This window comes from Oculina patagonica, chromosome 2 (genome assembly GCF_052425735.1).
Source record: "Oculina patagonica isolate OP01 chromosome 2, crgOcupat, whole genome shotgun sequence".
NCBI classification, from domain to species: domain Eukaryota; kingdom Metazoa; phylum Cnidaria; class Anthozoa; order Scleractinia; family Oculinidae; genus Oculina; species Oculina patagonica.
The window spans coordinates 25991534-26018248 of NC_135759.1; the positions used below are offsets into that span (position 1 = coordinate 25991534).

At 36.0% G+C, this 26715-nt stretch overlaps 3 protein-coding genes across 3 annotated transcripts in view; 2 read left to right on the plus strand and 1 right to left on the minus strand.

Moving 5' to 3' along the window:
* Nucleotides 1-229: 229 nt before the first annotated feature.
* Nucleotides 230-1144, minus strand: LOC144642246 (galanin receptor 2a-like). The gene has a single exon (XM_078501227.1). The coding sequence runs from the start codon at nt 1142-1144 to the stop codon at nt 230-232; it is 915 nt and encodes a 304-aa protein (XP_078357353.1).
* A 7071-nt stretch (nt 1145-8215) lies between these two features.
* On the plus strand, nt 8216-11807 carry LOC144643802 (substance-K receptor-like). Its single transcript, XM_078503155.1, has 2 exons — nt 8216-8285; nt 10112-11807. Exon 2 carries the CDS (start codon nt 10130-10132, stop codon nt 11267-11269), a length of 1140 nt encoding a protein of 379 aa, XP_078359281.1. The 5' UTR covers nt 8216-8285; nt 10112-10129; the 3' UTR covers nt 11270-11807.
* Nucleotides 11808-20746: 8939 nt separating this feature from the next.
* Nucleotides 20747-26715, plus strand: part of LOC144643813 (putative ferric-chelate reductase 1) — a 91878-nt gene continuing 85909 nt past the window's right edge. Inside the window, exons 1-5 of the mRNA XM_078503169.1 lie at nt 20747-20791; nt 20987-21057; nt 21758-21931; nt 22528-22620; nt 23643-23701. Of these exons, the coding sequence (XP_078359295.1) occupies nt 21779-21931; nt 22528-22620; nt 23643-23701 (305 nt within the window). The 5' untranslated portion in view covers nt 20747-20791; nt 20987-21057; nt 21758-21778. The remainder of the gene's footprint in view (nt 20792-20986; nt 21058-21757; nt 21932-22527; nt 22621-23642; nt 23702-26715) is intronic.

Consider the following 26715-nt stretch of genomic DNA (forward strand, 5'->3'; position numbering starts at 1 on the left):
AGTGCAAACTTAATGTGACGTATCGTCAACTGTTGTCGTTGTGTTGCGTGATGAATTACCAATAATCGATCAGTGAACAAAAACCTAATTAAGAACCAAGAGCCGACTATACTTTTTTCATTGCCTTTCTACACCTTGGGCTGAACAACGAGATGTATGTTAAGCCTGGTTGCAGCTTCGTCTCTTAGTAAAAAATGATACAAATGCATGTTTACAGCACCAGAAGCAGTCAAAGGTTGGTTTCACAGTCAAGTTCCCTTTCCTCGTTTCCGTCTTTTTTATCCATTTGAAGCCCTTGGTCATCTAATGCAAGTTTTTCCTCAGGTGTGGCATGTTCCGCATTTCTCATTCGGGTTTGAATCCGTTTGTTCTTTGTTCTTCCCTCGATAAACATTTTTCTAAGGCCTTTTTGAAACCGTTTATTACAAACAACATAAATAATAGGGTTCACTGCTGCATTTAGATGAGAAAGCCAGAAGAAGTAAAATGGAATAGAAGCGGGAAGTTTGCAGTATCTAGTCAATTCAAAAACGGACAGCAAATGATTTACATGGGCAAACAACCAGCAAAATGCAAACAAGGAAACAATTGAAACTAACAGCTTATAAATCTTTCCGTTCCGCTGGTCTATCCTCGCTTGTGTTATACTATCACCGCTAAGTTTTAAGCTCCTTAAAGTACGACCAATTATGACATTTATTGTTCCTATTCCAATCAAGGGAATAGCGTAAGTCACCAAGAACTTGACGCATTCTTCCAGTTTGCTGTAAAACAAGTGTCTATCTAAATCACCACTCCAGGCCGAATAACATTTAAATGTACCATCTTTCTCTCTTCTGAATTTCATCTTGTACAGATAAGGAGAACCGGATATGGCGGCTATAGTCCAGCTTAACGCGATACTTCTTTTCACCGCTAGTCTGGTCATTGGCTTCTTAAGGAAATGAGCAATTGCCCAGTATCGGTCAACGGACATAATTACTAAAGTCGAGATCGAAAGAACAATGGACATAACGATAACAAAATAAACCAGTTTGCAAGAAATTTGTCCAAATAATCCTGGGATCCATTGCTGACCAACAAATGCGAAGGAAACAGCCAATGCCGTCGAGCTGCACACCTCAATGATGTCTGCAACAGCCATGTTTAAGATGAGAAGGTTAAACGAGGTTCGGGCAAGGGATTTGGATGTCCGTAGAAGAAAGATAACAACAACATTTCCTATGCATGCTCCAAATAATAAGACACCATAAGCGGCCGTTAGAGAAGTTTTGGTGTAGAAACTTGGGTGTAAAATACCACAGGAGTTGGTGGATACGTTTTTCATATCTAACAGAAAACAGAGAAAACAGAAAATAACAATAATGCCATTAAAATACAAATTACAACATCGGATTGATATGAAAATTAAGTAAAGTTCCTGTAAGATTGCTTTTAAATTGCATAATGTTTGAGCTATAACCCTCTGTATTTACCCTGGATGGGGCTTACAATTTTTCAAGGAGCTGAACGGTTGCAGGGCAAGGTTTTGTACGTAGTAGTTCATAGTATTTATAGTACTCTCAAAAAGGCGAATAAAGTCTACCTTAATGTTTGGATGTTTAATATTGAAAACAACAAGTCCTATGTAGTACAAACAATATAATGTTCCTGTGATCCAAAAAAAAAAAACACTTTTATAGCCTACTTTCGGCTGCTTGGGAAATCGCTTATTAGACTTAGACGTTTCTGCATCAGCACCAAAGTTTTTAAAGGACGATACAGTAAAAGCCACGTATAAGAACCTAAAATTTCAGAACCTGTTAGGCTAAAATTTCTTTTTAAACCCGTTTTCATTCAAAATAACCTATTTAGACTAAAATTTTTAATAGGTGCTTATTTTAAAAAAATGAAGGCACAGATGAAAATACAAAAAAAATTGTAGTATAGATATGCCTGTTAGTACTTTGCAAAGATAAATTTACTGCATGGTTATCATCTAAACTATATTCCAGATAATTATTTAATACGGCAATATATTCCATATCACATAATTTATGCCCAGTAGTAGTTATCCGTACTAATCGCTAGTACCCCTATCAAATTAAGAATCTTTTTAAGAACCAAAGTAGCCTAAAATCCCACTAAATACCATTTCTATAAGAACCTATTTAGGCTAAGTATTAAAAAGCTAGGTTCTGATAAGCGGGTTTTTCTGTATTCCAGATCTTCATGTCGCCAGCATACAATTCATAATGAAATTCCTAGTATGTCGAACTTCAATCTATGACCAATACCTGGTGTGATTATCATATCGATTCGAGTCAGGGAAGACAGCTTTATGGCCAATTGGAAATGTTAGGAGTGGTCCGAAGAAAACGAAAATGAGACACCCTGGCAGTAGAAATTTAGTTTATTCCAAAGAAAAATGCCACTAATTTTCACTACATTGTTTCTTTAGTCGTCCTACTTCTTTAAAGCCATTGTCACTGCATTTTCACGCCGAATTTGTACAGTCGTATTGCAAATATCTACAAGGACGGTATTATCGTGATTTCCAGCGGACGATCGGCGGCTGAAAAATTGACAAGTATGCTAGAAAAAGTCTGCTTACCTTTAATCCATTGTCTTCTGTTATGTTCTGGCCAGTTTAAAGCAACTCTGTCGATTTTTTTTCACGCAAGGTACTAGCCACACTCTAACGATGTGCAAATGATGTACAAATTCTGCGTGAAAATGCACTGACAATGACTCTTGATCTAAAAGCTTCTAAAACAAGAAGGACAACTGAAAAACAATGAAGTGAAAATAAATGCAATTTATTTGTAGACTCGCTCTGCAGGAAAATAGAATTTTACACTAGAAACTATGAGTCTATTCTTAAACCTTAATTAACCACTTATGCGTTAAACGCGTTAGACTTATTAGCGTTACACTTAGGTTTGTTTCGGGACTTTTGCGCTAAACGCTTTGGGAAAAAACCCTACGGAAAAAAAGTATAATATTCAAAAACGTCTTACTAGACCAGACGCAGAAGGTATATCTAATGAAGATTTAATGATGTTCTGACAGTGGCAGATATCACAATTAAGCTGAAAATTAGAACCGCTGCTATTCGTTAATTTTTCGAGTCAAAGGCTTTTCTCTAGTAAAAGCACAAATCAAATTAAATTATAAAGAAGAAAGGAATGTTAGGTTTGCAGATTCGCGGCAAGTTTTGCAAAATAACTTGTGGTAACAAAAATTAAAATAACCTTTTCTCTGTATTTCGGAATCTTGCGAGTTTATTATTTCGGAAATGTTTTGTAAAATAGAGATATACAAAGGGCCTTCAATGAACTTATAAGTTAAATTCACATTTTTGACAAAATTGAGGCCTTCGAACAAATTGCTCTTTGACGAATCAGTCGTAGAATGTCTTTGGACGATTCTTGTTTAAATAGCTGATGCTCCTGTGTAATAATCATGAATTAAAATTATCGTTTGCCCCTTGATGTACATTTATAATGCAAGTGACATCTATTCCAGATCTCGTCCAAGTCGGCCGCACTCGCGATCGAATGATAATCGATATGAGCTAGCCTCTTACCGCGGCGAACAATAATAACCTATTTGAAAGACGCCAAATATTTGTATATAGACGACAAAACATAAAGGAGAACTCGTGTTTGTAAAAATTAAAACAAAAAACAGAAACAAAACGAAACGTAACAATCGGTTTGAGAACCGTGCTAAGTATAATAATGGCTATTTGAACATTATTACTTTATTATTTATTAAATAAGCTTAGAATAATTTTTAAAAAATTAACATTATGATATGAGTCTTTTACACCTTATGTCCGAGCCGAGCGAGAATGAGAGTAGTAGCCAAAAGCTCAAACTCTCGCTCGCTCTCGCGCACTGTGGCCGAATTCATGTAAAACGTTCATTTCGCTCGCACAGTGAGTGATCTGATCAACTCTCGTGTAGATCTCATTCTCATTAATGGCTGCGCACCAATGATAGTCGACGAGAGTTCATTTCTCGCAATCTCCTGGGGACTTTCATTCTCGTTTGGTCCGGGCTTTTAAGATATGCATGTCGAATTTAAGAAATATTACTTTGGTTACCGTTTAACTTATACCAAGCAACTTCATCCATTTAGTGATTGTGGGTTCTCCATTGATAAAACAACGAGCAAAACGACTTACGTGGGCATTGCGAAACAATATCTGCACTCATATCTTGAAGAGCACGCTTTTCCTTGAAAAGTCCAGCTTTGTTAAGTGTCCGTGCAAATGAAGAAAAACCTATGGTTGTTTCTCATCAGCCTGTTTGGTCGCTTGGTCGAAATACAACTAAAGTTTATGACGAATTATTTTTAGTTTGAATTATATTTTAAATAATTTGCAGGGGGATAAAACAAGAACTTAAAATTTCAGCTTTAATGCGTCATATAATTTTTATTACTTGCCTTATCTGTCATTTTGGTTTAAATGATTGGCTATCCAGTTTATTTGCTTTAGTACTGAGTCGGATATGTACAAAGGGCTAAAGTTCATTAGAATTGAGATATCTAATGTCTAATGTCTATAACAAAGAAATATGACAGTCGAGATCGAAATTAAGAGAGCTGCATGCACCTGCGCAGGCCTTATTGAACTCAGACCTCATTAGTAAAAACCGCCATTTTATCTGGAGGTTATGGAAAACAGTTTCGAAAAGAAAAACTCGTTTAAGCATCAGGCAACCGAGTACAACTTCCCAAGGGACAAATACATTAAACTAACGATGTGCAGCTGCTTTGTTTCAAAAGCCATGAAAAATTTTTACAGAAAATTTGCTCCATATTTCTACTTCATTATGAATTAGTATATTCGTTCGAACGATATTCAGCGAAGTGAAAGCTATTGTGCTTAATTAAAAAAAAATAGCGTATTTTAGAATAAGCTTAGTTCAATCGACTTCGCGATACAGGTTATTTTTTTCGTTCATCTATTTTCGTGCATCTATTTCATACAAACACAAGTCAAATGTAAGTCTTGGAGAACGGGATAATGGGCGTTTTCCTCTGAAGGCTACGATCGAATCAAACCAGGTTAAACTAAAAAAAAATTATTCCTTTAACTTCTCATCCACATGGTCGCTTATTTGCATAATATCACATAGTAGCAAACTATCCACGTGACGTAACGGTTTCAACTGACATCCGGAGATGTCATGAGGAATCACTCGTCTGCTACAAAGGCCACGTTCTCCAGCAGTTTTCGCATCAAGCTGCTAGCTCATGTGAAGGAAGAAAATCGCTCAGAATCATATAAGTTATCAAAACGGACGGACCATTTATTTTTTAGAGGTGGTGGGGTGGCAAAAATTCTGAAATAAATTGTTTGCAAAAGCAAAACTAAAATATTAATTTTTTTTTGCTTATATCAAACAAAATTTTATGTCAGATGATGCAACCGGAAAAAGTGTTTGCGCAGACCACGACACTAAACAAAATGGCTAGTTTGCATTGAAAAAAAAAAAATTATCCCCGCCCCATCTCCAATAAAAATAATAGTCTGTCCTTAAAGCCTTAACGACTCCCTCTTTAGGTGGACGTAAAAAATGTTGTTGACTTCGCCTATTCATTTCTTTCATGAAGGGCTGTCGCAGCAGTTTTGGGATGGATTCCAATCACATGCTTCAATATGTGTAATTTTGGTGTTAACGGTTTGTTGTTTTTGTCTGAAAATGGGTTGCAAAAACCTATAAGGTCATCTTTAAAGATCGACTTCCATGAAAAAGCTTGAATAAATTCCACTATTCTTTTTTTCATTTCTGAAATTTAATTTTAAGGCATTTCTGAATCTAAGCCTAACTGTCAACTAACAGAATAATCCCAATCGGCCTGGAAGCTAAACCCTCCATCATTCTGGCCTTGTAATTGTAACAAGTTTATACATAATGTTTTTCAACATTATAACACTATAGTGGAAATTAAATTGGTTTGAAAACAAGTGATAAATATTGACTTTTCTTGGTCACCTGACATCTCAATCCAGATAAAGCATAAATTATATCATTATTTTTACAAATTTATTTGAGCACCTTTCAAAGCTAAACATAATTAGAAACGAAACCGTCAGTCAAAACAATTTTCATAAACTGCCTTCACTTTACGTATTAAATAAACCCTATTTTTAGTCTGTACTGACATTAAGCGTCTTATAAGGCAGGGCACACAGATATTTCCATTGGTACTTGTTCATGAACTGGTGCACACCGGCAGAACGTGAACATGCAGTAGTACATGTACAACTCTTTTTTTAAATAACCCCAAACGTCTAGAGGATTTTTAAGTCTTAATAAAAAATTACGCCGTCGATAATATTGACGCGGCACGTTCTTATTTTAACAGAGTTTGCTGTGATAGACAAGACTTAACTTTACAATACAGTTAGGTGTACCAATATAAAGCTCATTTTTACTTTACCTGAAGACCCAGAAAGACATTTTAATTTCAAAAGCGTTGCATGAGGTGGTATTTTCTATGATTGATTAGTCAACAGGACGTCGAGAAAACGTCAACCTGGGTTATTAAAAAACGTGCTAGCACTGTGGGAGAGACAAATTCCCAATTCTTAATACCAGTAGTAATAAAAGCAGTCAACTAGTTTATCATTTCCTCCGGCCCTAGTTGCTGCTGTCAGTGTTTTTCAAGCCAAGTGCCTATATGGACATTGTGTTTGTCCCAAATTTCTATATTTAGGTTAAAGCTAAGATAAACTCATAATGTAATAATTCCAGAATGGGAAATCTTTCTTTTTTCATTATCATGTGCGCCGTAAGATCTAGATTTAATGAGTGAAAAAACTGATCGATGGAAAGGAATAATTATTTTCCTCTTAATTATCCTTTCAGAGAAAAAGGTTTAACCCTTACTTCGATGATCCTAAATCTAATCAAGGATTTGCCTTATAAACGACGCGTTTATTATTATTTTTCATGATCTCTATTGAATTTGCGTGTTCCGACAAATGCACAGAAATTCGTAAAACAGTAGTTGTTACTCTTTTTAACATCCTGTTTATCAAAACAGGCAGGCTTTAAATGCAAAGATATGGAAATTATACAGGAACTCGTATTACTTCAAATTGTAAGCTATAAAAGAAGCCGACAACACGCCCCTTTCCCTACCTGGTGGGTGTTTAAGCTTTGAGTGTTTAATACACTGTTGATTACATTCTTAGATAAACGTACTTCGTGACTGTGCAATAATTGAACACAACCCGGTGTGATAAACTTGCGTCTTTGTATAATTTAACAACACTCTCCTTTTGTTGTGATTAAACAAAAGCTGACAATTTAAGTCGATGCTCAATGAAGTGCCATCCTAAAACGTTATTGTATGTACTAGTTTGGTCAAAACTGTGTACTTTATATATATTACTGTAACATTTTTGAAGCCTTTTAAATTTTTATTACTTCAGTGTTTTTTTTTTAATTTCCTAACCAACAAAATAATGCAAATTCTGTCTTTGAATATTAAAACATTGCTATCGACTCTGTATAATAAAAATACAATAAAATACATTTAAAAGCCGGAACATAAATCATGTGATATTAATTCACTTAATAAACCTCTTGAAGCATTCCCCCTGAATTGTTTCAATCACATCTCTTTTGCAATGGATATTTTCCTTTAATCGTCTTTAAACATAAAAGAAATAACAGAAAACGTTCTTTTCCCCAGTCAGATAATAATATCGTTAGTTACGTTTTTACTTTTTTTATCACACTTTCAAGAAACGAGACATTCAAATTTTTGTGAAATAAAATTAATGCAAATATACACTATACTCTATTTGCGAGATTAAAAACACTTTCCGTTTTATGTTTATTCATCTTCTTAAAAGACCGTGAAGGAATAGCTGATGAGAAATTAAAAAAAAAAAAAACAGAAGTCATTTGAAAAGGCCATTCGCAAATCAGACTAACAAACTTCATAATATTATGAGAAACCAATAAACATTGAAAAATGTGTAAATAAAAACGGGTTATTTTCAGTTTCATCTTGGCCTGAAATTAAAATTAGTCTTTTACGTCAAGAAATATTAGTGATATCAAAAACAACTCCATTAAGGGGAATTCATAAAAAAATGACATGCAGTGTTGACTAGTCGGAAACTGTTTCATCCTCTTTTTAATCTGTTCACCAGAACCGCCCTTGCATCAATCAAAAGTCACAACAGAGCCTATAACATCGGCAATCTTTTAAGCAAAAAGTTATTAGATCAACGACGACGCACTTGTCTTTGGTCTGAGGTTCAAATCACCCAGGTAAGTCATCCTTTACGAGAAGATTGTCTCAAAAATTATTTTTACACTAAAATCATATTTTTAAATGTTGATGAATTTCACGCAGGAAGAAGAAGACAGTTCCACTGAGCAAAATAACAATACACGTTGTAATGATTATAATATAAGGCATTTAACTACTAGTACTAGTTGCAGGAAGCTTTGTTTGAAATTGTGGAAATTAAAACTTTGTTTAATGTAGGAAAAAGTACACCAGGCTATTCCCGTGAGGAAATTGCATATTTAAAAATCGTGTCGAATTGGCATCAGATATGTAACAATACAGAGGAACCCCGACTTCTCCAACATCCAAAGGGAAACGAAAATTATTTTTAAGAAATCGTGGAGCTCTAAAGATCGGGAATAAAATTACAGTGTTCGACAGAGGGAAAGATACGAAGTTTGGTTGGAATTGTCGCAGAAGGTTCGAAGAATCGAAGGTTAAGAAGGATCCATTGTAGTTTCATTCCGTTTTTTTTTTGGCGTAAATTTAGTTCTATGATAGTTTTAGTTTTATCCCTGTGTTCAGGGGAAAGTCATTTGCAGCAAGCGTATAATCACTTAAAAACAAATTAAGCATCATACATTGACACGCTCAGGAGAACAAATTTTGGATTGTAAGTTTAATTTCTTATTTTTAATTTGGCTAGACACGTAAATACGAAACATGCGACATTTAGACATCATATAGCATGAAGTAACGTAAACTTTTGTCAAACAGCCAGGTCGGGAACTGCTGGGTCAGAAAATTCTTTTTTAGCTCATATTCAAGCCGAGATAAAAACTCCCATCGGCTTGAATTGACAAACATTGAACGAACAGAAGTTTTCTTCAAAAACGACTAACGACCCAAGCTGTAGGCATCGTGCAAGTTACATGTACATCGTGAAAGTTGTCACCCAACTGTTGGCTAAATTTTGAAAGTGATTATTGTAACCTCAAATTTAACAACGTGCATGGTATTTATGAGAAGATTTAACCAGTGAAAGTAAAGAAATTTTATTTAGACGAAGTTTGTGTTTAAAATTTGTTTTTTGAGATGTGTATGGGGGCCGTATACACTCTTTTTTTTTATAAGAACCTTTATTTTATAAGAACGTTGAGGCTGAAAAAAGGCCAACATTTAAGAACATCCTAAGAACTTACCGAAGGCTGAAATTTGGTTAAGAACGAATTTGATTTTCCATTTTGTTGAGAGTGACAATTATATGTACTAAATGAATAAATCTTTATTCAAATCCTGACCTGTAACCAACATTGTCGTCACTCATTAGTGACGCGAACATGTACATATCGGTTAGGAATGAATTTACTTCACCGCCGCTTTATTTTTAAAATTTAAAAAAAACACAAGAACATTTTAAGAAAATTATAGGCTCAAATCTTCGAAAAAGTTAAGAACGTTCAGCCTCTGCCGAAATAAGACGTTCCTAAAAACTGAAATGTATGTCGGAAACGGGTATTTCAGATGTTTCAGGATTGTAAGAAGATGAGTCTGACCACGTGCACAATTGTGTGGATGGTTGTAGCTTTATTAGACCTAGTCGTACGCCTTTAGTACGCTTCGGCGACATATCGAGTGAGTTTGAATAGGATTATATTATTAAGCCTATTTAATAATATACCCAAATTCGGCAAAAATCCGGTGATATCAGGTCATGGACTTGATATCGCAGGAAATAATATATTTTAAAAATATTTTAAATTGGGTAATTGCGCATTTCAGTATGGCGAGAGCTGAAATTATATTTATTCATAACAAGTTTTTTGTAAAGTGGACGATATGAGCCAATGTATTTTTTCCACAGGCTTACACTGAGGAAGTAATGAACCACACAGAGAACTTAACTGTCTCTCTTGATGATGGGGAAATCGATGGCAATGACGATATCGAAGAGGTCAATGACGTCACTAAGATAGGCATCATCGGTGGATACGTCATAATTCTTCTGTTCTCCTTCGTGGGTAACTCGGTTATCATACATCTCGTGCGCACTCGCACGAACATCCGCAAGAACCCATTCAACTGGCTTCTCTTCAACACAGCTATTGCTGATCTCTTGGATGTGATCACAGCTTCCGCCTTTTCCGTGCCATTCATCCTATGTGGCGATTGCTGGATATCTGGGATGGCAGGTACGATCCTTTGCAAGCTTATTCCATTCTTCCTGGTCGTCTCCATTTGCGTTTCCATTTGGACGCTCACTGTGATTGCCGCTGACCGATATCTAGCTATTGTGTGCATTCGGAGGAGGCCGCTGTCATCCAGATCAGTGGTGTGTTCCATAATGGCCGTGTGGCTGTTTGCCGGTTTGATATTCAGCGGGGAACTTTACAAGTTCAAAGTAGACAAGGAAGACGGTGAGGCGGCTGTGTGCTATCCTGAGTGGCACGTGGAATCGGAAGAAATTTCTATTATATTTTATCAAACGGAAATGATTGTGAAAGTTATCATCACATACGCGGTCCCGCTGGTTATCATGGCAGTGCTTTATTCGCTGATCGCCTACTTCTTGTGGAAACAAAGGCCTCCAGGAGCTGTCAATCAAGAAGCTTGTGTGAGGCAAATGAGGAAACGCAGAGCAGTTATCAAGATGTTGATAACCGCAGTCGTTGTTTTTGCACTCTGTTGGCTTCCAGCACACGTCAGTCACATAATGTCGGAATTTTACACGGATTCCTATTTTACCATTCCCCTTTCCCTAAGGCTGCTGTTTTATTGGCTTGCGCACGCAAATGCCGCCATCCATCCCTGGTTGTTTATTGCTTTCAGTGAAAATTTGAGGGGGGAAACAAAAGCGATCTTTCACAATATCAGAAAGAGAGGCCTTTTGAAACGGCCCAAGTTAAGTACCTCATCCCAGCCAAGTTTGTTTACACATCTTGAGCTGGCGGGCTCCAGAGAAATCTCACGTTCGCGGTCATCTGTTAACATCAGTACCCTTAGTTTCGATACAAAGTTTTAAAATGATCTGTGTTTGCCCAACCGGCTCAATTAGGGGAACACAAAATAAAGGGAGAAATAACCGTAAAATGGCAAATAAAATCCCCCAATATAAGCCCTCCCTCTACATGCAACCTTTCATGGGCCCACAAAGAACATTGTACGTTAAGTAGGAGTAGGAAATGAATAAGCTTGTAAGTAGAGTGCAGCTTACAGTGCGCCTACTGTAACCAGGGTCACCCAGACAAAGTTAACCAATCACAAAGCAGAATGGAAACAATAAATTTCAACATTTTTTTCCTTCAGCCAATGAAATGTCGAGTACAGAACAAAGAAATTTCAACTTTTTCGTTCGCCACGAAAACACATCAATGCTAAATATTTTGGTTGTATGGCGCTGGATTTACTTTTAACTTCGATTGAATCCCTTTTGAGCTTGATTAGCTGAGACAGCACAAGTTGGAAAGTAAATATCAGCGACATTAATGAAAGAGGAGTTCGAAACTGTGTCAAAACAGGGAAAGCAACGGCCGTGCCATATGTCTCCAGCAGTAAAAGTGCGTTGCGGAGTTCGCTCGTGACAATTTCAAACAATTTCCTCTACGGCATCAACCGGAGTTTTGGTAGCACCATTTGGAAAATAAATGCGCGTAAGGCCAGCAAAGGAAGACATTCTAATGTGCATAACAGCGAAAGCGACGATGACAACATTTTTTTTCACTTCACACAATAAAATGTCAGTTGAGTAAAATTAAAAACAGTAAAATTTCATTTTGTTCACTCGTGAAGCTATTCACTTTATATGTTGAATAGAGCGTTAGCTAGCGTTGACGTTTCAAATTAAAATTTGACTAGTTTCACATGCTGTACAAATGAATGTCATTCGTCATGCAAGTTTTCAGTCAAGAATCGATTTGTTAAAGCAGTGAACGCGACGGACGTTTGTTAGAATTTTATTCTCGGGGAAAAAATAGAACTTAATTGCTGGCTGTTTCAGTTTTTCTTGCAATTGTATAAACAGTGCAAGACACATGACAAATTCCGAACAGGAAAATCGGTGATGTTTTCAACACTAACATAATTTGTTCTTTTATTTATTTTTATCTGAATTTATTTCTTTTCGTAACAAATTCCTTCACAAGCTTGTCGAGTTGTTGGTCTTGGATGATAAGGAGTGTACATGGCGTATTTGAAATTTTCAAACTTAGCCGCCGGTTGGCTCTCTCGGGCACCTCAACTTTGCTTTTAAAACAGTTTTATCCTGTGTACAGCCGTCCCGCTCCAGTTTAAAATTGGTCGCTCATTTGTACGGCAGAGAAGCTTCGATTTTTCCGAGAAAAGTCCCGACCACCGTTGTTGGTTACATGCAAATGACCCACAAGTTCAGAAGGTCATGCTAGTGGGCTGTGATTGGCGGATTTCGATCCGTCTTGCTCTTTAGCACGTCGAAAGATGGATGAAGTTTAAAGAACAGTTTCACTTGCTAGTTAGTAATGAAAACGTTACCGATGTTCCTGTTTGGAATGTGTTCCGTTTTCTGCATTGTTACAATTGCGAGAAAACACTGAAACAGCCGGCTATAAGTTTTACTTTTTTCGAGAATCAAATTCCGCCACATACAGCATGTGAAACTACTCAAATTTTAAATCGAAACGTCAACGCTAGCTTACGCTCTATTCAACATATAAAGTAAATAGCTTCACGAGTGAACAAAATGAAATTTTACTGTTTTTAATTTTACTCAACTGACATTTTATTGTGTGAAGTGAAAAAAAAAATGTTGTCATCGTCGCTTTCGCTGTTATGCACATTAGAATGTCTTCCTTTGCTGGCCTTACGCGCATTTATTTTCCAAATGGTGCTACCAAAACTCGCGGTTGATGCCGTAGAGGAAATTGTTTGAAATTGTCACGAGCGAACTCCGCCGCGCACTTTTACTGCTGGAGACATATGGCACGGCCGTTGCTTTCCCTGCTTGACACAGTTTCGAACTCCTCTTTCATTAATGTCGCTGATATTTACTTTCCAACTTGTGCTGTCACAGCTAATCAAGCTCAAAAGGGATGCAATCGAAGTTAATTGAAAATCCAGCGCCATACAACCAAAATATTTAGCATTGATGTGTTTTCGTGGCGAACGAAGAAGTTGAAATTTCTTTGTTCTGTACTCGACATTTCATTGGCTGAAGGAAAAAATGTTGAAATTTATTGTTTTCGTTCTGCTTTGTGATTGGTTAACTTTGTCTGGGTGACCCCGGTTACAGTAGCCGCACTGTAAAACGTATAATCAGGATGGCTTCCATAAACTACATTGCTCATCAAAGCGTTTAGGTCGATTTTTTGTCAGCTCATCTCCAAAGAGTTTATTTTTGCCATTTAGATGTATAAGCCCGGCCAGATATACGCTTCCTCAGTCATTATAAGTCCACTCCAAATCCCGCTCGAAAGTATATAAGCCAAAGAGTTATTTAACGGGCATTTAACGGTACACGTAGATACAGATACAGATAGATAACAAATGAATAATAATAAAATAAGTAAAAAGATTGAATAAGTAAATAAGTAAATGAATAAATAAAGTGTAGTACAGGGAAACATTTAGCGGCTATCTGAGTAAACGTAATCGATCGCGAAAAAAACGTTTGCAGTTAGTAAAGAGAACATTTGCAAAATTACATGGCGTAATACTAACATTGGAACATGAGACCAACATATAAGGATTATAACTCTTTGTCATGACAAAAATGCGAGAACGTAATTAGCGAGCTAATTTCAAAGTTTACATACTTTGTTTCTAACAGTCTTTCATAACAAGTATGAATGTCCAATAAAATAATTTGACGAATGTTATTGTACTATAAAATACGATATATTTTTAAAATTACCTTGGATAGAGGCGCCAGCCTACGGGAGGTGACCATCAGCGGTGGTTAGACTGTGCAAAGATAAGGATCGCTCCAATGTTATGTTAATTATTCGCTTAACCTGGCGTTTATATTAAGGTCGTTGAATAAGTGCACTGTATTGTTATAGGGATACAAACTAGCTAGCTTAAATTATTCATTAACGTCATTTTGTCGCTGACAGGTGTAATTGACATTAATTACTCCGACTAACTTCTTGTTGATCTCAGTAATAATGATCATATATAAAATAAAATAAAATATGGTTTACTATATATTTCGACTTAATTCCAAAAACTTATAAAATTGTAAATACAGCAAATTGTGGCTTGAATCTCAGCTAAATAATAATTACAAAACAATTAAACTAGATACGTTTAAAATATACATTTATGCAATAATGTAACTGTCCTCATTTTCTGCCAGCAGAAATAAAACAAAAATAGAAAAAGAAGACAATCCAAAGAAGATGTTGTGAAACGAAAATGAATTTAATTTATTTTTATTCCGGGTCTTTTCAAAAACAATTTTCTGAATTATGCAAATATGGAATAATGTAACTGGCCTCATTTTCTGCCGGCAGGAAAAGGAAAATAAAACCAATGTAAAGAACATGTCGTGAACTCTTATAATAATTAAACGATAAAACATTAAAATAAATTTAATTTATTTATATTCTGGTTTTATTCTCAAGCTATTTCTGATACATCCTGCATTTTATATAGTTGTAAAGCAAGCAAACTGCAACTAGGAAGACGTCCAGTCAAACAAGCGTGAATTCATCAGTATGCAAAACACAATGTAAACAGCAATTAAATAGTACTCTTTTCCCAACGACAGGTGTAATAAATAAAAAAAGAAACCCATCCTGAAAAACGTAAACAAGATATAAGTTATTTGATGCATTTATATTTCGGTTTCAATTCAAAGCCATTTTCAAATCGGAAATGTTGACAAATTCCGGAAGTCACGGTCTGCAACTTATGCTTATACTGTTCTACAGTAAACAAAACAATAGCCAGAATCTCTGCTAATTTGGATATAATGTTGAAAAAATTTAGCCAAACAAAGCCAGTTCTTTGGCGGCTTTGATCCTAGAGATAAAGTTTAGATTGCGAGTATTAACGCGGCTGATAACGTTTTACAGCATTTTATCAGTTGCTGTTACAATAATGGAATCAAAAAGCCCCAATTATTGCGGACTTTTTAATTATGAATGAATGGGCCGTGATCTTCTTCACATTTTAGTTACCAGAGCAACAGTCCAACCTGTACGAAACACCCATAATTTTAGCTATAAAGTGCGACGCGCCTTACCGTGGCCACCCAACAAACTCAAATACATTTTTGCACAAAGTAAAAGCTATTGTGTCTACACTTTGCGTACCTATAAGGTAAGTGCGCATGAGTGGAAGAAAGCATGTGCTCGACAACATGTCAGAATTAAACATGCCAGTTAAAAAGGTTGTTCTTTATTTGCTGAGAATACTATGTTTGTTGAGGTGGATGGCAAACATCACCTCCATACCACCCTTCGATCCTTTTAAATTAGGGGACAAGTCGGCCTACGCTTGACTCGGTGGAAAACGTGTTAACGAGCTTTGCTTATTTTTCGAGACATTTTTTCTACACTAACTGACACTGGTACTTTCTATGCAGAAGCTTAATTAAAAAAAACCTTGATGCGTATTCCACCTCTCAAAAGAATTTGCATTTCGAACGGCACTCTTTTCGTCAAGCACGCGAAGCAGCAAATTTACAAGCGGCAAACATCGAAAACACCTTGGCCCAAGATCCCTCAGAGAACGCCTATCAGATGACAATGCAAAAAGAGGACGAGGAACAAGTGGAATTCACTTTTGGCGACCGTTAGCGACCAGGTTTACACTGTGGAAGTATGGCTGACCACAAGCCACGAATCTCAAAGTGTCCCGCTTTCAGCAAGATAACTTAATATTCAAAGGGCCTATATACCAATACGACTAAACCCATTGACTCTTAAGGGCGCAAAAAGCTGGGCCACCATGGTTATTGTTCCACTTGTGATGTCATCATTTTCACAATGGGAATCGTTTTTGATAGTCAGCCGATTAAGTGGAAAACAGTCTTGCAAGAATGCCTAAACGAGCACGATAAAATGTAAATCAAACAAGTTAAATTTAGAAGGGAATATTCAGTGCCAAAAAAGGTTTCATCTTTTAAATTTCATTTAAAATCAAAATTAATGAAGGATTTTTTAACAGAGATCAATTAGGAGTAATTCATTTTATCCAAATTTTTATCATTGTAATGTTTATCATTGTAATGTTTATCATTGTAATTTTTTATAATTTTAAAATTATAATTTCTACTGTAATTTATTGTCATTGAAAAGTCCGGTAAGGGGAGTGTCAAATTAAAGTATTGTATTGTTTTAAAGATGGAACCAAACGTTAAGGGCTTGGAAGAAAGGTTAAGCCCAAAACGTTTGGTTCAAACTTGAACGATTTTTTGGCAGTAAATATTCATTTTGCGTTTTACTTATATGACTTACATAGTGCCACGCAGTATTCAAAACGTGTGTTCTTTTGAACGGTAAGATGAGGCTACAAGTGGTTCTATTGTTATATTCTACCCAACAGTTAATTGACTTCAGTTAGACGACAAAAATAGCGTGACTCCAGTGGATTTTATTTGGACATATATGGACATATTTTTCAGTCTAAGCCTGATAAGTCATTATGTCGACAATTATTTACTCATATGACGTAAGAATTGTTTGATTGGTTGATATTTCTATCGAGTGAACACAAGAATACTGTAATTGTCTTTTTCCGTTGAGCTCGTAAAACAGTTGATGCATGATGCTGCAAATATATTTCCTGAAAGAGAAAGACAAAACAAATCCTTCATCTTAATACATGTAAATAAAGTCCGAGAGCTAATAAAAGGCCTTACGGCAAAAATATTCAAATAACTTCAAAACTAACTCTGCTGTGTTTCTGTTCTGGTAAAGTTTAACATGATTTTCTAAAACGCAACATATCGCCACAGTGAAAAACGGAAACCAACGAGTTGACCATGACAGTGCAATATGGTTTTCCAAAGCGTCCGTTTGTTTTGCGCTTCCATGACAACAAGACATAATTTAAGTGCATACAAAGTATTCGGAGGTTAGTACTAATTCAAGTTCTTTTGTAGTCTTTATCTTCTTATGCACACTTCCACGGGTACACGGAAAAATACGGTGACTGTATATTGTCGCTAGAATACCGAAGTTACTGTACTGCTTGCAGCGTTCTACTCTGAAATACGCGAATATTTTCGACAATGTTGAACCCAAGAAAGGCAAGTTAAGACACTCTGATTTTAAGTCTAAACCAAGTATAATTTAGAACACTCGTCAGTTGTTATAAGTCAAATATAGTCAGTAATTGTTTCCGCACATACTATCGACACATCGGACTCAAATACCTGTTTGTTTCCCTATTGTGCAGCTATGAAAGCTTTTCTACACTAAGATATGTATTTTGGCTATAATTTAAACGTGTATCTTAAAATACACAACAACGACAAGAGTAATAGTAACACGGAAATCCTGAACCCAAAACAATGTGAGGGAGCTGAGTTGAAACTTGTCTTTATTATATAAACATCAGTGAAATACCAGGAATCTTTCGCACGAAAAAATCATATCTTCACACGTGAAAATAACATGTTATTTTCACATGTGAAGATCTGGATTTCGGAACATTTTCTGACAAGTCTGCCCTGTTTCAATGCTGAATGCGCCAAAGAAAGTCGATATTAAGTCGAAACATCCTCGGATTTTCCTCGGCAATCTTCGGAAATCTTCGGATATCTTCGGAAATTTTCGGGAAAGTTCGAAAATGTTCGGAAACATTCGTACGACCTTCGGACAACATTTTGAAAATCTTCGGAAATCTTTGGAAAATCGTCAAAACATCGTAATTAGTGTTCTCGTGTTCAAATCGATATCCCACTCGTTCGCTGCGCTCACTCGTGTGATATCGATTTGAACACTCGAAGATAAATTTCATATCTCCGCGCAACCATGTAATATCCTCTATTTATTTACCTTTAGCACCTTGTGTCGATAACTGCCCTGCTGCTATTGCTGTCAACCAAGCTGCATGGTCTCACGGTAGGTTGCGTCTCAATGCATGTCTGATTGCCATGATTCACTTTATTAGAAGCAGCTACTAAATCATTGTTTTCAGTGTTAAATATCTGAATGTATTGACACAACAGAGCACAAAGATCACATGTAACGTTTTATTGTCTAAAGAAATAACTTAATAAAGTTGGTCGAATGCAAGGACCCAAATGTTTCACTGGTCTAAATGGAAAATTAGATAAGGAAACTCATAATGCTCCAAGATTCTTTATTTGTATAACTATAACATATAAATATATTTTTATAGATTAGCAAAGCCGGCTGTGGAACAGAAAAAGGATGTTTTATGTTTCCAGACTCCTGCAGCAACGACTGTGATTTTCTGGTGACGTACAAGTTGTCTTCAAGTAGCCCAGATAAGGTGGACATCGAGTTGAGCGGCAAAGGGAACTGGGTAGCAGTGGGATTTAGCGATAACCAGTTAATGGTAATATATTCTTGTTTTACCTATAGTTAGTCTATTGGAAAACCTCTAGATGCCTGATTTCAGCCATATTGAAGGGAGTTTCCGCATTCCCAATTAAAAAAGCACCACTAATTTTAATCTTAGTTTTTAATTAAAAAGTTGAATAAAATCTCTATAAAGGCACATGCGATCTCAGCTGTAATCCTGTTAAAAAAAATCCTTTATTTATCAATCAGGAGTAGAAAGTGACTCTTTTTCTCACAAGCTCGCTTATTATCAATCAAGTGTTCTTGTTGATTGACACAGTCCTTAATGATAGTTCTGAAGATTCCGGCCGCCTTAAAAGATATTATATACCCTTAGCTATTTCTTAATTATCTTTTAATGTATAGAGATTTTAACAATGTTTTTGAAATATACATTGCGCCATATACATTTACCCTTCAGTCATTAAATTGTTTTCTCTTTGTTTTATTTTTTCATCGAAGAAATTCCCCAAAACGAACAGGGCCATGAGTGTAATGGAATCACCGAATAGTTTTGACATGTCCATTTTTACATATAATGTCATTCTGAAATGATATCGATCTATTTCAACTCATATAGCCTGATACAGACATTCTTATGTGCGTCAGCAATTCAGCAATGACTGGTCATTATTATGCCTCAGGGAGAAGTACGCCAACTAAGACCAATCCAGTAAGTACTGTGTTTCTCTTTTTTGGGGTTGTTAATTTGTGGCAGAATGTCTGGTTCTACAAGGTTCTACAACGAATCTATAAAAAGACAAGACAAGAAAGAAATTAAACCCAAGTACACTGTTTACTTCAAGGCGCGACATATGTAACAAGCAGCAGAATATTCGAGCTATGAAAAGTCGTTTTAGTGAGAACTACCTGTAGTCTGATTTCATTTAGACTCTACTGAAATATATATTGCAGGTAAAGTGGAGCTGGTATTGTTCATATTTTCTTGTTTTGGTACAGTACTTGGTAGTCTGATCATTGTTTTTGCCAGCCATCCATCCATCCCTCGAGCAACAGTTTCTTTTCATATGCTATTCTAGGCTTTGCCCTGCTTGAAGTTATGAGACATTTCTGCTTGATTATGACCTTTTAAATCCATCTATAACTGTATCCATTAATTTTAGTGAATGGCTTTGTGGAAGAGCTGTTGTGTGCTTGTGCTAATGTAATTAACTAAGCAATAACGGCTCAAAACACTGGTTGTGGAGATAGTTATGTTACATTTAATTTGTTAATTAGACAGCTGGTTATTTCTTGTGACTGCAGTAATTTTTGGTTTTTGGTCTGCTTTAGACTCCACCGGCAGTTACAATAAACGAGCAAGCAAACGAGGGTGGAATGATAAAGTGCAGGTAGGTCTTATTAGTTATGACCTGCTCCTTATTTATTGGTGTGCATTCCTTGGAACGCTGTTACAGCGTGTCATCTTAATTTAATGGATGTCACCCAGACGGTATTTTACCGATCGAAAGGGTAAGCAAGGCTGAGAGAGGGCATTCATCGGCTTGTCTTGCTTTCCCTACATGAGCTTTGCCACACGGATCTTTAGTAGGGGTTAATTTGTACAGGTTTAGCTGTTTATACCCCTTGGTGCTTATAATTTAGTACAGGATGCCTTTTCGAGGATATGTAAGAGGACACAACTAAAAGACAAAGAAGCATGCCTAAAAAGGAGAGTTAGTTCAGTTATTTTAATACAACTTCATATTTCCCAACATAAACAATTCTGAAGTGCACAACATAGAAAATGTTGATTCGAGCAGTGAGATCTGACTGGACCCAGTAAGCAAACCAATGCTTGGCTTGAGATAACCGTCAAATGAACAAGTGACAACGTATTCCATTGTTGTTTTTTATCTAAAATAAGCTGATAAGGGTCGAATATATGTTTAGCTACCTGCAAGGAAGTGACAAATGTCTTTTTTTTTCTCGTCGAGTTTAGAATATCGAGAGACATCAATCCAAGCCCAATACAAAACTTTAAAATTTGAATCAAGAGGTGTTCCTTCTTGGTGCTATTGGAAGTTTAGATGGTAAGTGCTTTGTTTTTTATCATTCTTTTATCGCAGCTGTTGAAGACTAGACTAGGCTTTATTTTAATAGGTTGAGATTACTTTGGCAAAGTGACTTTAAGTAGTGACAAACAATTCTTTATTTAAAAACTTTTGTGATAATTATCTATGGCGCATTTTATTTATTCTGTTTTCTTTAATTGTTTATATTTATAGGTTCAGGGAGCCTTGATCAGCATTCTTCCAGACAGGCCTCGACTGCAAAAGTAACTGTGACAAAAGTCGAGGTATCGAATGCAACAAGCAATCTTATTATTGATTCTATTTCCATGGTTAAAATTTTAATCAGTATACCAAGTAAGATCTTTGAACGATTTGTTATCTTATTATATTAAAAAAGTTTAAATGTTTTGCACCCAGAGGTAAATTATCAATTACTAAGTCATCGAGGAGCCCCAAACGTCCATGCTATCGAATGCTAGCCGGACTGAATGGCCTGCAGTTTGACTGGTGTTTTTATGAGTCTATTAATCCCCCCAATCAATTCGATCAATCAATCAATCAATCAATCAATCAATCAATCAATCAATCAATCAATTAATCAATCCTTAATCAATAAATCGATCGACTGATCGATCAACTAAACAATTTATTCATACGGTTCAGTACAGGCACTCTGTCTAATAAGGAATTTGAGAAAGCTGTAGATAGGCATCAGTAAGAATAAAATAATATAAAAACAGTTGTCACTACCAAATAAAGTTTAAAACCTCCTAAAATATTAATTACGGTCGTAAACTGCGGCGTTCAACAGCTAAAGATAAAATGGCAAATTGCAATCATAATTGGCTGATCAGGACTTCGTATGCAATGGAAAAGTAGCACATGCATTTTTAAACTTTCTTCGACAGCGTTTTATTCTTGACTTCAACTTGCTTTGTTGCTTACGTGCACGTTGAATATTATATTCAGCTTTTATATACTTAGGGACCAACAACAACAGCACCAATGAAAGGTAGCTTTGGAATTCCAGATTCCTGTACATCAAGTGACGACTGCGATTTTTTAGTGACATACCAAAACGTTGTCGATAACGTGGAGTTTGAGCTAAGTGGCAAAGCGGGCTGGGCAGGAGTGGGATTCAGTGATGACACAAATATGGTAAGTAGCACATGGCTACGGGTGATCGAAGGTTTGAGATATATATCATTTTAAGAACTTTATAACATCGCAAGTGGGAATAAGTCCTGCATTTCACGGACTGTTCACGCTACTTATTAGCCATACTGCTCACTACATGATAATGGTGGTTGTCCTTTAAGTACCGTCATACATCATAGATCAAAAACGCGAATAAAGTTCCCAACAAGGTCCAAATCATGGGCTTTGTTTAGAGTTCAAATTCCTCCGGTGATCTCTCTTCTGATAATATCCGGGTTTTCTATCGTCGACAGACCATTGTACCGGTTCTACAACTGAATTGTCTTTAATATTACAAGTGTGCACCATGTTACTTCTTTATATACTCGTTTTATTGAGTGAGTTGTAAAATTGTACTGACCGGCAACTTGAAGAAGTAGTTTGTATAATCTTTCCTCTTTTAACAAATGGTGAAGACTATAAGTACTGTAAGCCTATTCAATGCATTTACGCAACTATATATTATAATATAACATAAATGATATAATGATAACTACCTAAATTATATACCATAAACTAGGAGAGTTATCAGCCATTTGTATGTAATCTACTTACAGGCCGATACGGACATACTCATTTGCGCCAGTGATCGATCAAAAAGTGGTCATTATTATGCAGAAGGACGAAGTACACCTCCTATGACTAGACCAGTAAGTATTTTATATCTTGGCTATCGCCTACTAAAAAGGCAAACATGACAAAGACGTTTAGTAGTCACGATTTATATCCCAATGCTATTTTAACGAGAATTGTCGGAGGCAAGAACGCATGCGTGTTAAAAGTTAAAAACCGATAACGATAAAAATATAAACTCTACACTAGTGTCATCTTTAATCTAGCTTTAATTGAACGACCCGACTTCTATTTGTGACAACAGAGCAAGCTGCAATTTATTGTTACCTCTGGCTCGGCCGTACAGAAGAAAAGGTCTCATTGTGATTTGTATTCTTAAGAGAAGAATCGTTTATTAAAAAAAACATAACACTTCGCAGTCCTTAGACAGAATTGCGTGTACTGTTGTTACAATATATTTTATAAAAATGTATTAAAACTCTACATATTACAAGATTTTAAAAAATATTTAAAACTATTTACATTAAAATTTATTTAAAGCTATTAAAAGCGATCCACATGATGTAACTTAAACTATGTCCTATAATAAAAGAGTTTTTAAAACGGTCCGTCTTACAAACGGGGGTGTCGAACACTATCCTGTTACGAAGTTGGCTACTATTAGTTGACCTCTTAGGCAGCAGATTGACTAGTTTGTGGTTTTTGTAGTTACAATATCATTAAATAGGCTCTTAGAAAGCAAATCACGCCTGTCAGCTATGGTGGGGATACCGGCCTCTTCTAATGCCTTTCTGTACGCTGAATTGGGGAAAATTATACGACAGTTAGCCAGGAAGGCTACTGTGAAACAACTGGCATGAATATTCCAAAACTGATCTTATTACACTACAATAAAATAGAACAAGATCGTTAGAGCTGACTGCGGCACGTTTTAACTGCCGTAATTCTGAAATTAATATTCGAAAAATAACTGTGAATTACTTTTATAGCGCGATCTGTTGGTGGTAATTTTCAGCTACTATTGGCCTGAAATTGATCCGTGCGGAAAAAAAGTTTAGTTGTTTAAAATTTGTTATTATTATCATTATTCTTTATTCAGACTCCATCGGCGGTGACGATTATTGAACACTCAAATGACGGTGGCGTGGTAAAGTGCAAGTAAATGCCTTTGTTTCTCTGTTAATTAACGCTAATGAGATAGTATCAGCAGGTCTTGTTAATAATATGTAGTTTAACCGCCCGAACCTATTCTCTATATTTGCCATCTGTCCAGTCAAGCCATAGCTTGTTTTACGAATGATTTGCTCTCACAGAGCGTGCGCACTGTTACAACTTCACAAATTATCTCACCAAAAATGAACCAAAAAGGTTTTATCATAGCTATTACTATTATTGTACATGTGACACCCCCGTGATAAACTTGAAAAGACCTTTATAACATTTTCCCTATTTAGTTTCTCCGTTCTCGATCCACCTTACCCCACTCCTTAAAGTCAAACACTTGAACCCTGTTAGATATAACAACTCTTTCCAAATACTTAGGCTGTGACCCAAATTAGACATCCGCCAACAATACAGATTTTTTTTTTGCACGGGTTCGTGTCAGTTTGACAGACGGAAACATCACCCACCTCAATGTTGTAGGAAAAACTCCTTCTAATTGAAATTTACCAGGGGCCGTGAGGAACAAAGAAAGTTTAAAATTGACTTGGACAAACTACCTCATATAACGATCAATAACAATAACAGAATTAATGGCAATTTTTTTTTTACTACTGTAATTTTAGAATTTCGAGAGACATTTACCCAGGAATAAATAACTTTAGAGACCTGAGCAAACCTTGGTTTCTTTTAGGAGCGATTGGATACTTTAACGGAGGTTTGTATCTATTTATTTTGGGGTTCTTGGTTTAACAAAATAAGCGAGGTTAACTTTTCAGGTTTTTAAGAGTCCCGGTCGATACATTTGAGTCGACAAAGGGACATCAGTTTTATTTCTGGTGAAATAATGCATTCCTCCCCTCTCCTCCTTTCTACTTCACCCCAGTCAATGTTGTTTGTTAAGGCATGCTGTGTGTCTCGTTTATTGAGAAACGAAAGAAGTGACTTTAAATTTCGTATCAGAACGTTCTATACATTAGTATAAAATTAAACAGCAATAAAAATCAAATATTATAAGGTAAACGTTTGCTGCAGGTGCTTTCGAAGTGCTTTCCTTGATCTAGCACTTTCAATTTGCGGCGGAATACGGTAATTTAAATTTACAAATAATGTTTATCATTTCTCAGTATTTGTATCACACTCTATTCTCTCTTCAGGTCAAATTCAACAACATAGTATTCGCCGGCCTACAAACTTCAAAATAGTTGTCACAGATGTTTCTGGTGGGTTTAACTATTGAAGTGTTCACAATCTCGGACAATACTTTTGAGACAAGGGACATCAGTTTTATTTCGAATGAAATAAACAAATGCAAAATACATCCCTCCCCCACCTGCCCTCTAACCCACCCCAGTCAATGTTGTTTGTTTAGGCATGTTGTGTGTCTCTTATGATTGTAAGGGAAAGAATTGAGTTTGAATTTCGTAACAGAACCTTCTATCCATTACTACTTATATGTAACCAGAGATTAGGGGAGTGCCTCGACCCGAGATAGATACCACGGAGAATTGTTTTACAACGTTCGGTGGCTGACATAAGCGGCATCATTTAAACTTCAGACACACGTTTCAGCGTTTGCAAAATTAAACGCCATGTTGTTTTGCATGAGATGGAGGTCATCTGTCCCGACCAGCCTGATAGTCCAAAATGGCCTCGAAACCCTGAAATGAGATAACATCGGCGATACCTGCAGGACTGATCGTAAATGAAATCCACGGGATTGATTTTGGACAAACGACACGATTAGTATGCGTTCTCCTTCGTTGAACGCAATAAAATTTAAAAGCAATAAAAAAATCAAATATGTGTAGGTAAACGTTTGCTGCAGATGCTTTCTAAGTGCTTTCCCATTGATCTTTCGCTTTCAATTTCCAGCGAAATACGGTAATAAATTTACAAATAATTTTCAGCATTTCTCATTATTTTTTATCACACCCTTTTCTTTTTTCAGGTAAAATTCAACATAATAGTGTTGGCCAGCCTACAAACTCCAGTATAGTTGTCACAGATGCCTCTGGGTCTGCATCTGGGAGTGGCGGGATAAAATCCAATTTTATCGTCCTCGGTAAAACGATACGAACACAACTGATTACCTACACATAAATAAAAATGTAAAGAAAGCAGAAGTGTAATACTGGGTACTAACGTTCGTCGCCGCCAATAATGTAAAATCTGGTTGCCTAGAATTTAAAAACAAAAACAAAGTAAGATACTTCTCCAACTAAGTTGAACGACAATTCTAAGAAATGTATGTGCTAAAAATTTTTATAAATTGCAAGCTAAATCGTTGGCTAGGCTGCCCAATCACATGAGTGTATCTCAGTATTACAGCTGGTAACATACGTTGAACCATTCGTTCGTTTTTCTTGTTGTTGTTGTTTTTATTTTGTTTTTCCTTTTGCTATGTAAGTATGTTTTTTTTTAAAGTATGTTTTGCATTTACAAGTTAAGTATTATTTATAGCTACCGTGATGTGTTGCGATAATTACCATGAAACAGGTGTTTGAAAATTTATTGCAAAGTTCAGTTGACAACATGACACTGAAAAGGCGCCAAATGCAAGAACAAACCAATCGAAAATGTCTTTTCTTTACATTATGGCTTCTTCGCAGCAACGCTAACGAAATGATGTCCAGTAAATGTGATAAAATACCTGTTTCAATTCCATGTTACTGAAATGCACTTTTTAATTTTTATTCCCTCGACACAGGCACTCTGATGACACTTGTTTGGATTTTGTTCGGAATTTGTAGTAGTGTAGAGGAGACCGCACGATCCCCTACAAAGCTAGGTAAATGCTGAGGAATGCTAAGGCATCTCATAATAATAATAAATAATTTTTAAAGAGGAGGCTCCCGTCACATGAAGTGGTTTTCAGGGAGGTCCTCAAATAAAACTAATTACAAGGTTAAAAATCAAGTTAAAAAGGTAAGAATATAAAATTACAAGTATAATGTTCTAAAAATAAAAATCTAAAAGTACTTTGCTATTAAAAAGTTCTTAATTTTCTA

Excerpts from the sequence above, each read along its gene's own strand:
- LOC144642246 (XM_078501227.1), bottom strand. The coding sequence starts at position 1,144 with ATGGCTGTTGCAGACATCATTGAGGTGTGCAGCTCGACGGCATTGGCT.
- LOC144643802 (XM_078503155.1), top strand. The coding sequence starts at position 10,130 with ATGAACCACACAGAGAACTTAACTGTCTCTCTTGATGATGGGGAAATC.